General features: G+C 50.1%; 1 protein-coding gene across 1 annotated transcript in view; it reads left to right on the forward strand.

Annotated features, from left to right (window-relative positions):
* TCERG1L (transcription elongation regulator 1 like) overlaps window positions 1–13,750 on the forward strand; it is a gene marked incomplete at both ends in the record, with an annotated part of 204,936 nt that overhangs the window by 154,396 nt on the left and 36,790 nt on the right. The window contains one exon of the mRNA XM_081239775.1: window positions 6,379–6,448. Coding sequence (XP_081095901.1) covers window positions 6,379–6,448 — 70 coding nt within the window. The remainder of the gene's footprint in view (window positions 1–6,378; window positions 6,449–13,750) is intronic.

A 13,750-nucleotide genomic window follows, 5' to 3' on the forward strand; every position in this document is an offset into this window, starting at 1 on the left:
GAGCGGGTCACGTTCCCGAGCGTTGTTTGCCCAGGGACGGTGCACTGACCTCCACCTCACAGTGGGACCAGGTGCCCGGTACTCCAAAAGACCCAGGACTGCTGAAAACACAGATGCTGGGTGTTCTCCAAAGTGGCAGAGATGTGCCTCATTTGTTCATCCGCGAGGATTCAGGTGGATGAGAGGGGCTCTCCCCACGCAGAAGTCACCTGCCCCGGCTGTTTGGGAGGAACCCCGACCATCACCTGGGACCTGTGTCCCATCCACAGCCCAACACCACCTGGCAGCCTCGCCCACGCCTCCTCTTTGCACAATGAATGAAACAGGTGGCTTGTTAGCGCCATTATCAGCATCGGTGCCCACACTGGTCAGCCCCGGTAACGGGACCGCAAGTGAGCGAGGTGAGTGGAGACAGGTCTTCCCTCCAGAGAATCGCTATTGACAGAATGTACCAGGCAGCCTGTGATGGGAAGGGAGGAGCCGGATGTGCAGGCACCGTGGGGTCTTTACGATGCTCTGTAACACTCACCTTCCATTTGCTGGACGGGCAGGGCCAAGGCTCATCCAGGTTTCTAGATGCCACCCTGAATTAGTGCCGATAAAGGGGTTATGTCCTGTCTCTGTGCCTTCAAGACCCAGGACTGCTAAACAGGTGAGACAGGAACGGCAGTTTTCAAAGCAGTTTCCCCGGAACTTAGTGCTTCAAGCTGCCCTGCCCTCCTGGCCCGGGAGTGAGGGCAGCCGTTGTGCCGGTGGAGCTCGGACGGCCCAGCCAGGCCTCCACCCGGGGCCATTTTCCCCTAGCGTTCCAGGTGGGCAGAGCACACGTTCTCTTGGCAGGGTTCCCAGGTCACAGTCTCAGGAGCTGACGAAGGTTTCAGCTCAGTGCTGCCTCATTGGGCAGGCGACCCACTAGGGGTTGATGACTCGCAGAGGCCGGGACGGAAGCACCACATCACTTTGTCTGCCAGGTTCCCAAGCTGCCTTGTTTGCAGACACCCCAGTGAAAGGACCGGACTTTGGCCGGAGGGGCCATCCCACTGATAGGACGGCCCCATCTCGGGCCAGCACTCCTTGTGGGCTGTGAGCATTTCCAGGGGTGGAGAAACTTGGAGGTCTTGTTCTGCTGAGCAGCCTGTGCATTGCTTGACTATCAAGACTATATAACCCGCTGTCGGTCTTTTCAGCCAGATGTTTGCAGACGCCCCTAGAACTTCCCGAAGATCTCAGGTCACATGCTTTGCTCACGTGTGTTAAGGTGAAAGCTCATCTGTGTTAAGGGCGTACGGCTCTCCTGGAAAAAGCTAGTGAGTCTGGAAGCGGAGGAGTGGAGCCCGCTCAGGTGACGGACGTGACCCCAGCCTCGGTGACCAGCACCTGCCATTAAGGGGTGAACTTTGGATTCGCGCAATTCACAGGCCGGAGCACCACTGTTCCTAGATCCCTGGGGGCAGCTACAGCCCTGGACTTTTCCAAGTTGCATCTGCCTGGGGCACAGGTGTCTGCCACATACCGGGGTTCTCCTCTGAATGCAAACATGCCCTCCCCCAACAAATCCGCTCCTGCGGTTCTCCAGCAAGTTTAACCAGGCATTGTGCCTTCCCTTCTGAGAGAGGGCACCGAACATAATAGGGGTCATCACCTCCACTTGCCCAAAGGAAGACATTTGTCTCACAGACTCAGAAGAGCTTTGACCACCTGCTCCAGCCTCACTGTATGCTCAGTGCCTTTTTAAAAAAATGTACATGCCTTTCCTTGCCGGTCAAAGGCATAAAACAATAAATTTTGAAAATAGGTAGATGTTTGTGAGTATGTATTGAATATATTTTTAGTAGAACAGCTGAGGAATTGACATGCTGCACTTTCTGCTTTTCACCATTGTGGGTATCTTTCCGGCTCCCCATGTCCTGAGCCCCTCTCCCCCCATAGCCCATCTCTCTTCTCTCTCTTTCTCTCTCTTTCTCTCTCTCGGCTGGATACTCATGACTCTTTCCAGCTGGTGGGCTTCTAGGTCATCTGTTTGTTCATGCACACACAGAATGCTGATATGACACCTTTGTACACATATATTTATCTTAGGAGCATTTTTACGAGTACTTTTCTTGTATAAATTCATATTACTGGAATTGCCAGGTCAGAAGGTACATGCATTTTATTTTGACAGATATTGCTAAATCGTCCTCCAAAAAGATCAACCAGTTCACACGCCCACTAATAGATTCTGCCTATTCTCATAAGCACTGTAGATCATCCAATCTTAAGTTTTTAGACCCATTCATTGTGTCAGTTGGCATTTCTTTAATTGCGAGTGAAATTGAACCTTTCACCTGGTTGATTGGCCATTTGTTTGTTCTGTATTCCTGTGAAGTGTGTTTGTCTTCCTTATTGAATTATATGGAATCCTGTAAATCAAGGAGATCAATATTTTGTCTATAGTGTGATTCCAATATTTTTCTTTTGATTTTTTTCATAAAACGAATTTATCTTGAATTTTTTTTCTTACTGCGGTAAAACATGCATAACATGAAGTTTGCCTTTTTGACCATTTTTAAGTGCACAGTTCAGAGGCATTTATCAATAATACCTTCACAGCATTATGTAACCATCACCATTATTTCCCATCTTTTTCCTCCCCCAAAACAGAAACTCTAACCATTTATTGATAAATCCCCTGGTAACCTCTATTCTACTTCCCATATCTATAGATTAGCCTGATCTATATGCCTCATGTAAGTGGAATCATGCAATATTTGTCCATTTGTGTCTGGCTTATTTCACTTAGCGTAACGTTTTCAAGGTCCATCCATGTTATAGCCTGTGTCAATGCTTCATTCCTTTTTATAGCTGAATAGTATTCCATTGTAGGGATAAACCACATATTGTTTATTGATTCACCTGTTGATGGACTCTTGGGTTGTTTCCACTTTTTTGCTGTTGTGAATAATGCTCGTATGAAGGTTGGCATACAAATATCTGTTTGAATCCTTGTTTTCAGTTCTTTTTGGTGCATACCTAGGAGTAGAGTTTCTGGCTCACATGGTAATTCTACGTTTAACTCTTAGAGTCAAACTTTTACCACAGCAGCTGCCCCGTCTAGCATTCCCACCAGCAGTGCACACGGGTTCCACGTCCTTCTCCATATTATTTGTCAACACTTGTCTTCCCTTTTAAAATTCTTCTTATTATTATTTTATTACCATCAGAATGTGTAAAGTGGTACCTCATTGCGGTTTTGATTTCCGTTTCCCTAATGACTACGTGTTGAGTACCTTTTCATGGGCTTTTTGCATGTCTTCTTTGGAGAAAGGTCCATTTAAGTCTTTGCCCATTTGTAACTGGGCTGTTTTTGTTTTAGTTGTTGTTGCTGAGTTGTAGGAGTTATATATATATTATGACTATGAATCCCTTATCAGATATTTAATTTGCAAATGTGGTTCCCATTCTGTGGTTTGCTTTTTCACTCTGTGGATAGTGTCCTTTTATGCAGGAAATTTAAAATTTTTTATTAAGTCCAATTTATCTATTGTTTTTCTTTTATTGCCAGTGTTTTGGTGTCATATTTAAGAGACCATTTTCAAATCCAGCATCATGGCTTTTACCCCCTACATTTTTGTCTGAGATTTGCATGGTTTTAGCTCTTACGTTTAGCTCTTTCATCCATTTTGAGTGAATTTTGGTACTTGGGCTTTTTCAGAGATGGTTGCTGTCAAATTCTTTTTTTTTTTTTCATGTGAATGGACCATACTTTCTTTCTTATTTCTTTGTATGCTTTGTAGTTTTTATTGAGATCTGGACTTTCTGAGTGTGATGGTGTGGCAACCCTGGAAATGTGATTCTCCTGCTCCTCAAGGATTTCTGATTCCTGCTTGTTGAGGGCTGGAGCCGTCCATTTGTGACCTTTCCAAACTAGTTTGTTAAAATATTTATTTATTTATTTGTCGCACTGGGTCTTAGTTGCGGCATGTGGGCTCTAGTTCCCTGATCAGGGATCAAATCCGGACCCCCTGCATTGGGAGTGCAGAGTCTTAGCCACTGGACCACCGGGGAAGTCCCTCCAGACTAGTTTTTATGCGTGTATTCCTTGTCACTTTCAGTCCCCAAACTGAACTTTCTGTTCCCTTATCTCTGAGGTCAGCTGAAGGACAGCAGCCCCTCCCACCAGCCAGCACTGCCCTTGATGTTGAAGGTCCCAGAGTTCTCAAATACTTGACTCCAGTCACTTTTCCAGTTCAGCAGCTGTTTTGGTGGAGGGACGGACCTGAGAGCCCCCTATTCCACCGTTTTTCCTGCTATTCCTTTGGTCTTGTATTTTTAAAGGCAGTCAAATTTGTGTTTTCCTTTATGACTTCTGAATTTTGAATCTTGATCAGGAAACTTCACTCATGATAGAATTCTTCAAAATGAACAAAAACACTCTAGAAAAGAACCAACATCTTTATAATTGTGTGACCTCATTTAAAACCATTATTTCTTCAGTTTTCCTGTCTTGCCTTTGGTCTCGCCGAGTGTGTTCTGTGCGGGGTGTGGGGAAGGGCTGCCTCGTCTACACCTTATTAAATGTCTTGATGATGATGTCTCTGCGTATCCGCCTGAAGGACAAGCAGACAAACACAACCCACTCCTTCTTCAAAACCCAGCCAGAGCCGGTGGGGGCCAGGAGGAGCATCGTAAGGGAGAGTCCCAGCTCCTATGTGGAGGGGTGTTGGTGGATCTGGGGGCTGAGACGGGAGAGTGGGAGCGAGGGTAGATCCAGGTGGAATGTGCTGAGATGGGGGCCCATGGGACACAGAGGTGGAGAGCCGGGCAGGAGCAGGGGAGGTAAATGTGCCTTCTGGGGTCACAGCAGAGAGGGGATTGACTGTCAGAGCCATGATGGGCACGTGGGGAGAGAGCATGGGAGTGAAGAAGAAAGCCCGTCCCCTCCCCGTCAGCTCGGCCACCGCAAAGGTCTCTCTCTAGACCACTGGTTCTCATCGGGCAGGGGGTGGGGTGAGGCTCTGTCCCTTGGGGGACATTTGGCAATGACTGGATACATCTGTGGTGGTGACTACTGGGAAGGGCGCTGGGTGTCTGGGGGTCAGAGACCAGGGATGCTGCTCAACACCCTACGGTGCACGGCACGCCCCGTCATCCAGCCCCACGTGTCACTGGAGCCAAGGTGGGGAGGGCCCCACTGGAGAGCCCTGAAAGGCCCACCTGGGCTTGGGCTCTCGCCCAGGGAGCGCTCACTGGTCCCCCAGTGCTGTACTGGGCAGGACCCGCTGTGGACGGGCCGTCGGTGGGAAGAGGCCACCAGAACCCAACCCTCTCAGCTCGCTGCAGCCCCACACTGTGCACCGAAAGCAAACCGGAGAGTAGATGGGGGTTGGAGCCGGAGCAGGGGGGCATTACTGGGATTTCAAACCACGCGTATGGAGAATTGTCAGGTTTTATAAAAAGAAAAGGTGTGGAGGGCTTTGCAGTCGTGGAAATTCATATTTTTTCCCATAAGCTTCACATTTATTATGAGCTCATTACAGAGCCTCGTCAGGAAGGACATGGGTTCAAGCAGCCCTGGGGGATGGGGGCAGTGGGTGAGGACATGGGGCACGCACTGCAGAGCCCAGGACCCTGCACCTGTGCCCACACAGGACGTGGTTATGAGAAAGTGGTTTCTTGGGGATGACAGACACAGAATAAAAAGCAGGCAAGGAGGCAGTTGTGATGCCAGGGAGTATTTGGACATCATTCAACCTGTCAGCACCAAAACAATGATGCTCTAGAACCATCTTTATACTCATTTTTCCTCTTTCCTTTTGGAGACAGATATGAAACACCGAAGCACCTTTTTACTTTTTCATTCCGAAAGCTCATCAAACATTTATAGGGCCAACCTCTTCAAGATGTAAGTAGGGGACCCAGCTTCAAAATCAATTTAGCTTTTAGAAAGCAGACATGTAGACAGCAGTGGTGGGCACGCCGCATGCAGGAGAAATTGGGTTGTTCATTGCAGGAGACAAAGCGGGTAGTCCGGGTCTGTGGTTCAAGCACAAGAACGTGAAGGCAGCGTGGCTAGCAGGGCTGGTCCAGGGCCTAAGTCCTGTGAGGGGTGGGGTCAGGTGGACACCTCTTCCTCCTCCAGCCCTTCTGGAAGGTCCAGCAGCCTCTACACGGCCAGCAGCTAGAGATGACTTCTCTGCACCAAAGCACATCAGATTTCTCTTCTGCTGAAATATGAAAGGAGTGCACCCTGAGAGCGTAGTTACAGGATTTGAGGTCCATCTTTAAGGGAAGTCTGTTTTCTTAATTTCAAGATGAGTCTGCTTGAAAGTGGTGCTTCCCAACGGTTTGTCAAAGCCACAGGCTCCGTGTTAACAGGTGAACTTGGCTTTCTTTCAGCCAAGCCCGGCGATGGATCAAGTTCCGAAGATGGCGGGGAAGACACACAAGTGAAAACCAAGAGGAATCGGTAGGTGGCCGCGTCCTTCCCTGTGCGTCTCTCTCCGAGGGATGATTGGATGGTGGAGAAAGAAGAGGGATCCCTTTGACTCTGTTGACTGAGCCAAGAATGGATCCAACCCCTAAACAGAGGGCGGGAGGTCCCAGGTCTGTCTTAGCAGAACCTGCTCTGGGTGCCCCGGGTCTACACTGGGTGTCGTCTCCCCTCCCCGGGCCTCCCCGGGGCCACGTTCACCCCTAGCCTTGCTTTGGGGGCCCTGAGGAATGGCAGAGCACCAAGGTGAAGGCGTTGCCGTGCGCTGGGGGGGCGGCGGGTTGTGCGTCTGGCAGCCCTGGGTTGGAGGTCCAGCTCCGTGTCTTGCTCGCTTAGTGACTTTGGGCAAAGTAATTTCACTCCCACATCAGACTTCTCATCTGCAAAGCGGGTGATGCCCTAGTGAGATGTTGCCTGTGTGACTTCCTGTGGCACCAGGAGAATAAGCTCTCCATCCAAGTTTGCTTGTTATGATTTGGTTGTGGCCACAGCACAGGAGGGAGGGAAATCCGCCCTTCCTTTCAAGCTGGGGGTGGGGAATGGTTGTTCCCGCTTTGGCCCTCCTGGAAAGCCCGGTCTGTGGTCCCTTTCCTACTGAGTTCTACGTAAAGGGGTAAAATTCGGGGTCTGTGTGTCCAAGTTCCCAGGAGGGGGAGGTGGGAGGCCCGAGGCAGGGAAGGATGAAGGCGAATCTAAAAAAGGACCCACGAGGCCACTTCCTGAGCCAACGTGGTTCCGATGTCCCGGCGGGAATGGCCCTCATCCCAGCCTAGCAGTGCATTCAGTCCTGTACCCGGTGCCCATTTATCAGCCTCCATCATGGGACACCCAGGCCTGCGGCAGGAATCCCTGAGCAGCTGTCAGGATGTTTGCACTGTGCGTATTTTCTCTTTAAAAACATGTGCCTTAGGAGAAGTACTTTTGCAGTAACAAATGTTCGCAGTGAGGAAGGAAAATGCAATCTTGACTCAGAACCTGAGCCCGTTCTCACCTCTTCCATCCTTGCCCTGTGGCTTCCTGGTGAAAGACGGTGGGAGAGGAAGGGAGAGAGGAAGTGGTGGCAGGGCTGGCAGCCAGGGGTCAGGGTGCCTGTGGAGACACAAGCCTACAGAATTAGTCCTAAGTGGGTACATTATTCCTTTTATTTCAACACCTTTGGCCTTTTTCCACTGTGCACCTCTCACAAAACTATTTCGCTGACCAGGGCCCAGGTATCTTGTCATTTTAACTGGTACCAAGCAGACACCACAGAACTTTCTGGAAACAATGCAGGGAAGGGTAAGCAGTGTCCTTCCCAAGACAGGAAGGCAGTCTGGGTGGAGGGTGGGTTCTCCTTCCGCGGGTGAAAGAGACCAGGGGCAGTGGTTTGGCGGGACCGGGGGCTCCCTGCGGTGCAGGAGCAAGGCACCTCCCGCCCAATCTCCCAGGCCTCTGTTTTTCTGCTCCCCATATCCTCTGCTTAGACAGTCACTTTTGGGGTCAAAGGACACTTACGTGGGCCACAGAGGATAGACACCAAGTGTCTTCGTTGGGGACCAAGGGCTCCAGGAAAGGAAATCAAGCGTCATCTCTTTATTGTTATGTTCACACCCTGGTTGTCAGCTAAGCCAGTCTCTGTGATCTTTGGATAAATGTATATAATTTTAAAAACAAGGTGAACTTCCTGAGGCACAAGAGAAACAGCAATCTAGCCATTACTGGATGCATTTTGAACTCTTGCAGGAGGGAGGTCTCAGCTAGCTCCAAAGGAGTGGGGATGTCTGCCTATATCACCCAGTTTTATTCGTTTTCCCGTGGGACTGGCCCCAAACTCTGAACACTTGGCATTTAAATAATGTCAAAGCATTAGTCTCGGTTTTCATCATCTGAAAGACTTCCTCCATGACTCAGCACTGACTTTGAAACCAACCCGGGTGTTTGCATGAAGCTTTTGGCCATTATATGATTCCAAGCCCCCTCGGCCCTCAGGTGCCCAGGCACCTGGCTCCCGCCATGGTTCAGGCCTCGGTCCCTGGGTCACTGTGTTCTGCCACTGATATCCAGGAGGAAAAGGTTTCAGCCGAAGTTGGGGGGCTGCACTCAGGGTCTGGAATGTTCCATGAGTCCTGGTCATTCACTTCTGAGCCGCTTTGCAAACTGTGCCCACTCTAGGGGAAGCTTCACCCTCGTGTGGCTTTTTCCAAAGCTTCCTCCCAGCCTGGACCTGCATGCCCCTTGCTCAGAGCTCTTCACTCGGGTGCATGGACACCAGCATCATCTTGGCATTTTTGTCCTTTTGGGGAAGGTTGTTGTCAGTAAGCCCAAGGACTCCTCAAGCTTCCAGCTGCCTTAGTAGACGTTGCCTAACTAGTAAAAGGCCAGGCTCCAGAAAACCTGCCAGAATCAGTCCATTTTGACCTTCCCTTTCGTATACATAGTGTAATTTTTCACAAAAAAAGCACTTAAATGGTTCTGCAAATTATGACTCTTAAGCGGCCATATCCTGGCCTCTAAACTACAAGGCACATTTTGGACACTGCTCTATGCTCCCTGCATATTTTTCACACCCTGGACCAGTTCATATACATTTTGAACATTCTTACACAGATGGGATTAAATCAGTTGTGCATATGATTCAGGTCCAAATGATAACTTTTCCTAAAATTCCCTGGGAAGAGAAATGTGTCACAATGACAGGCTTTCAAATTACTCAAATATTTTCAACTACCTGGTAAGCGCTGTTTCAGATGACTTGTTATTTACTGTTTAATGGAATGTGTTTGTGATGCACGGTAGTGCGTCTTCCCTGGGACCGGAAAATTGATTGTTTGCATCTCCCCTTTGTGTGCAGTGCCCAGGGGTTCTGCTGGTTTCTGATGTGTAAGTTGTTTATAGTTCAGACCTGCTTTTCAAATGTGCTGTCTACTTAAAGAATTTAGAATTTATTTCAAATCATTGAGTTGAGTTATTTGAAGGATTCAGCAAAAGTTTGTCATTTGGGTTAAAAGCCAGAGTGAAATTATCACTCTTTACAAAACCCGTTAGTAAAGAAACTGTCAGTGGTACGTACGGCTTCCAGCCCCTTCACGAGGTGCCAGTTTTTGCCAGTTGCCGAGTCAGGGGATTCCTGCTAAACTAATGGTTTTCTGTAGCATGACAGGGTGCAGTTACTTTTTTGAGTTTTTAAATATCATCGGCCCCACGGCTTTGGAAATGTATTTATGTTTCTAGGCCATTTGGTACAGAAGCCTTTTACGGTAAGTGACCAAAAGAAATCTCTTGGCTTGGAACATTGTTTATTGTGGTAGCTCATAAACTTTGGGGAAGTCCTGTTGATGGCCTTGGATGAAAGTGGTAAAGTTGACCTTCTACAGTAGGTGCTTCCATGGAGTCATATACAGCCATGGCTGGAGACACAAGAGCATGGAATTAGCAAAAGTGCCCTTGTGGCATTTTTCTGCTTTCCCCAAATATGCCCTCTGTTACTTTCCTCTTGACAAACCAAGGTGACCAAGTCACACTGAAAGCATGTCCCCTGGACCAGGCTGCATCTTTAAGGATTTGGGGGCAGCCTGAGGAGGTAGTTCCCAGCCCCCATGCGCATCTGTGACACCGAGGTGCCCTCACAGAGCTGTGAGGCTATGATCCATCCACCTGCAGTTCTGCATCCCACCTGGGGGCCACCTGGGGCAGGGGGCATCTGTCTAGGACAAAAAAAGAATACAACCATCCAAAAGACAGAACAAGACCAAACAATCTAGTATCTGGAGGTTTTGTAGCTGCCACCCCTGAGCCTGTCCCCAGATCAAGCCCACACACCTAGAGAGAGTCAGCTGTGAGAGAGGAGAGGAAACACTCTGTTCATAGTCAGACAGCTGCTGCTGCCCCCCGAGGTGCAAAGGCAAAGGATGGTCAGTGAGTGTGGGCAGCAAGGAGGGGCCGGCATGCTGTGCCTTGTCCTCACATGAACTGTGAGACCAGCTCTTTCACTTCCATATACATGATTCCAGAATCCCAGAAAAGTTAGCTATTGAGAAAGTAAGAGCATGGCTCCTCTGAAATGCTATAAGGTAATGCTAGAAAGTATGTGAATCCAAATTAAGATTGCTATAAAATTACGTCTTTGGGCTTCCCTGGTGGCGCAGTGGTTGAGAGTCCGCCTGCCGATGCAGGGGACACTGGTTCGTGCCCCAGTCCGGGAGGATCCCACATGCAGCAGAGCGGCTAGGCCCGTGAGCCATGGCCACTGAGCCTGCGCATCCGGTGCCTGTGCTCCACAACAGGAGAGGCCACAGCAGTGAGAGGTCTGCGTACCGCAAAAAAAAAAAAAAAAAAAAAAAAAAAAAAAAATTGTGTCAGCTGTCTGGCAGCATCCTCCAGTCATGACAAATTTATTATGAATCCCTAGATTGACACATAGTTGATGTGTTTCAGTCCATCTTAGTTTTTAATTTTAGCCTTTAAATGACACAGTATGTCTCTATCTTGGTGATTCTTGGGTAATTGTCCCAGGTATGATATGTTCCTTTTCCAAGTGTAGCTGTGCATCTTTTCTATATAAGGTACTTTTTTGAATTACATTTTAGTATTTCTATTTCATTGCTTTGAGTTTCCACATTGGCAGCTCCAAGTATACTGTTTGGTTCTTCTTTGCCCTTCTGCTGTGTCACTGTGTTTTGCATCCTTCTTATGTATTTTCTTGTTGTTTCTTGAGTTTCCTCTCCTCACCTTCTGTTAGTCTTAAGGCATTACCTGTGCGGCATTTATTCTACTCAAGTTTGTGCAACTTCTGGTTTATTCTTCATTTCTAAAGTGTTTTTTTTTTCCTTTTTTATTTCTAATTTCTTGGATCTCTGAGATGTCTTTTCAGATCTTTCTTTGGTCCAATATCCTTTTCTTCCCCTGAATTTGTCTATCTGATATGTGCTGCTATTTTATAGCATCCACCATTTTCTTTGAAAACTTTAGCTCATTTTCAGAGTCAGTTAAAATTGCATCAGAGTCTCGGGCTGTCTTCCTGCCTCTTCTGCCTGCGGGTGTTTACTCTGTGTTAGTCTCATTGTTCTCTCTCTGACTTCGTGTGGGGTGAGATGGTACCCATCGCTGTGGTTCCAGGTTCATTGGAATGGTGACAGAAAGAGGGTGACCTGGGATGGCCTTGCTGGTGTCTGGGCCCTGGGTCCCCTCCTCTCTTGTTGTCATACTGTGTGAACGTGCCCTGTGTTTGGGGGTCTGTTCCATGTGCTCCCTCACTTTTCCCAGGGTCTCCTCTCCCCTTTCCTAGGTGTCTTTTCTAGTTTAGATTACGCCCATGTCAGTTTCTCTGTGTTTATCCCTGGTTTTATTCTTGTCTAACCCTCATGGGTCACCTTGGCCCCTTTGCAGTTTGGAGCTCGGAAGCCCCGTCCAGCTTCAGTGCCCCCCCCCATTAGCAGCCACAGCTCAGTGGCTGCCCCTCCATCTGGGGACATCAAAGACTCATGGGGCTCAGGGCCCTGGCACAGGCCTCTGCCACCCCTCTGCTTCCCTGGGCAGCCACCAGTGCCCTGAGTCCGTTGGTGCCATGGTCTGGCTTCGCCCACTCGCAATGTAAGCTCTTGGGATGCCTCACCCCTTAGTTTGGGAGGACACTGTCTGCAGGCTTCTTGTTCTCTTAGTCTAACAGCCCATCTGCTTTTGTGTGAGGACTTGGATAGATAGAAAAGCATCCCTCTGCCTTTGCTTTATTTCACATCATGAGGTGTGTTGTTTGTTTGTTTGTTTGTTTGTTTGTTTGCGGTACGCGGGCCTCTCACTGCTGTGGCCTCTCCCATTGCGAAGCACAGGCTCCGGACGCGCAGGCTCAGCGGCCATGGCTCACGGACCCAGCCGCTCCGCGGCATGTGGGATCTTCCCGGACCGAGGCATGAACCCGTCTCCCCTGCATCGGCAGGCGGACTCTCAACCATTGCACCACCAGGGAAGCCCATGAGGTTTGTTTTGTCTTAAACCTTAGGACTAGAACGTCTTAGAGTCCTGTGTCCTATGATGGACGTGACTGGGCTCTTACGTTTCCTCCAATGTCCCCAAAAACAACGCTGGAAGCAGCAAGTAGAGGCAGGGGGTCGGTTTTGGTTTATTTGTTGTTGTGATATAAGCGATGAAGTAGCCTCTGTGAGACGCACCCCAAATCCTCAGCCTGAGGGCACCCCGGCCCATTCTCAGGGCTGAGCATGCGGTGACCTCGCAGGTGCAACTAGAAACCGGGGCAACAGGGGCAGTGGGAACTGGATGCCGGCCGGTGTGACTTGTCACCTGTTGGGTGACAGTGTTGGCACTCTGAGGCCAGCAGTGTGAGTCCCCAGATGAGGTGACCACATGGGCTCCAGTGATGTGCCTGAGGACCTCTAACTGCTGGGGAGTCCTCTCAGCTTTAGCCAACAAACTCTAAAGACCGGGCCACATAACACCTGCGAGAGCCAGGTCAAAGGCCGGTGGGGGGTCACGGCCACCTCCGGCAGGTGGCTCTCACCTGTCTCTGGAGACCCGGGGGCCTGCCCTCAGCGCTCGCAGGGGCTCCACCCAACCCCAGAGGGAGGCCACCTGCTGTTACAGTGAGACACCTTCCAGCAGGTGCTTCCCCAGGAAGGAACCCTGGCCTCCAAGACGCAAGTACACCCGCAGCTGGGAGACCTTGCGTCCCTCCAGAGGCCCTCAGTGACTGGGCCATCAGTGTGGTGGAAGGTCCAGGGTGCTGTGGCTCCTGATCCGGGGTCTGCTCACCCCTCCACCCACGTGGCTCCTGGCTCATAATCGGCCACAACACATGGACAGAAAGGGGCGGTGAGCACGGTCACCCCCGTGGAGGGTCTGCCTCGCCTCGGCACAGCTGGGAACGGCTTAGTGACCCCCAGAGCCCCTCCCTGGCAGGGGTCACCAGAAGGACAACCCACATCAGGGGCCGGGGGTGGGGCCAGGGCAAAATTAGCCCGGGTTAGGGGAGCAGGGCAGGGGCTGGCATGAGGAAGTTGGCCAGGGGGTCAGCAGTCAGACAGAGCAGGGGAGCAGTGAGCCGTGGCTAGGGGACACGTACCCAAGAGCCGGGACAGCCCAGGCCCCAGCCTGGCCCCCTGCATCCTGCTCCTCCAGGTGGATTTTGCATCTCTGCCCATCTTAGAGCCTCATCTCTGCATGCTGGGTGGCACAGCTGCTCCGTACGGGCAAGGGACAGCTGTTCCCAGTCAGGTCCCATGGCTCCCTGCTTGGGGCCAGAGCCCAGATCGTGCCCTTGACCATGACTCCATCCTGGGGAGGCATCTT

The sequence above is a fragment of the Mesoplodon bidens genome (assembly GCF_964165515.1).
Source record: "Mesoplodon bidens genome assembly, chromosome: 1".
Lineage (NCBI taxonomy): Eukaryota > Metazoa > Chordata > Mammalia > Artiodactyla > Ziphiidae > Mesoplodon > Mesoplodon bidens.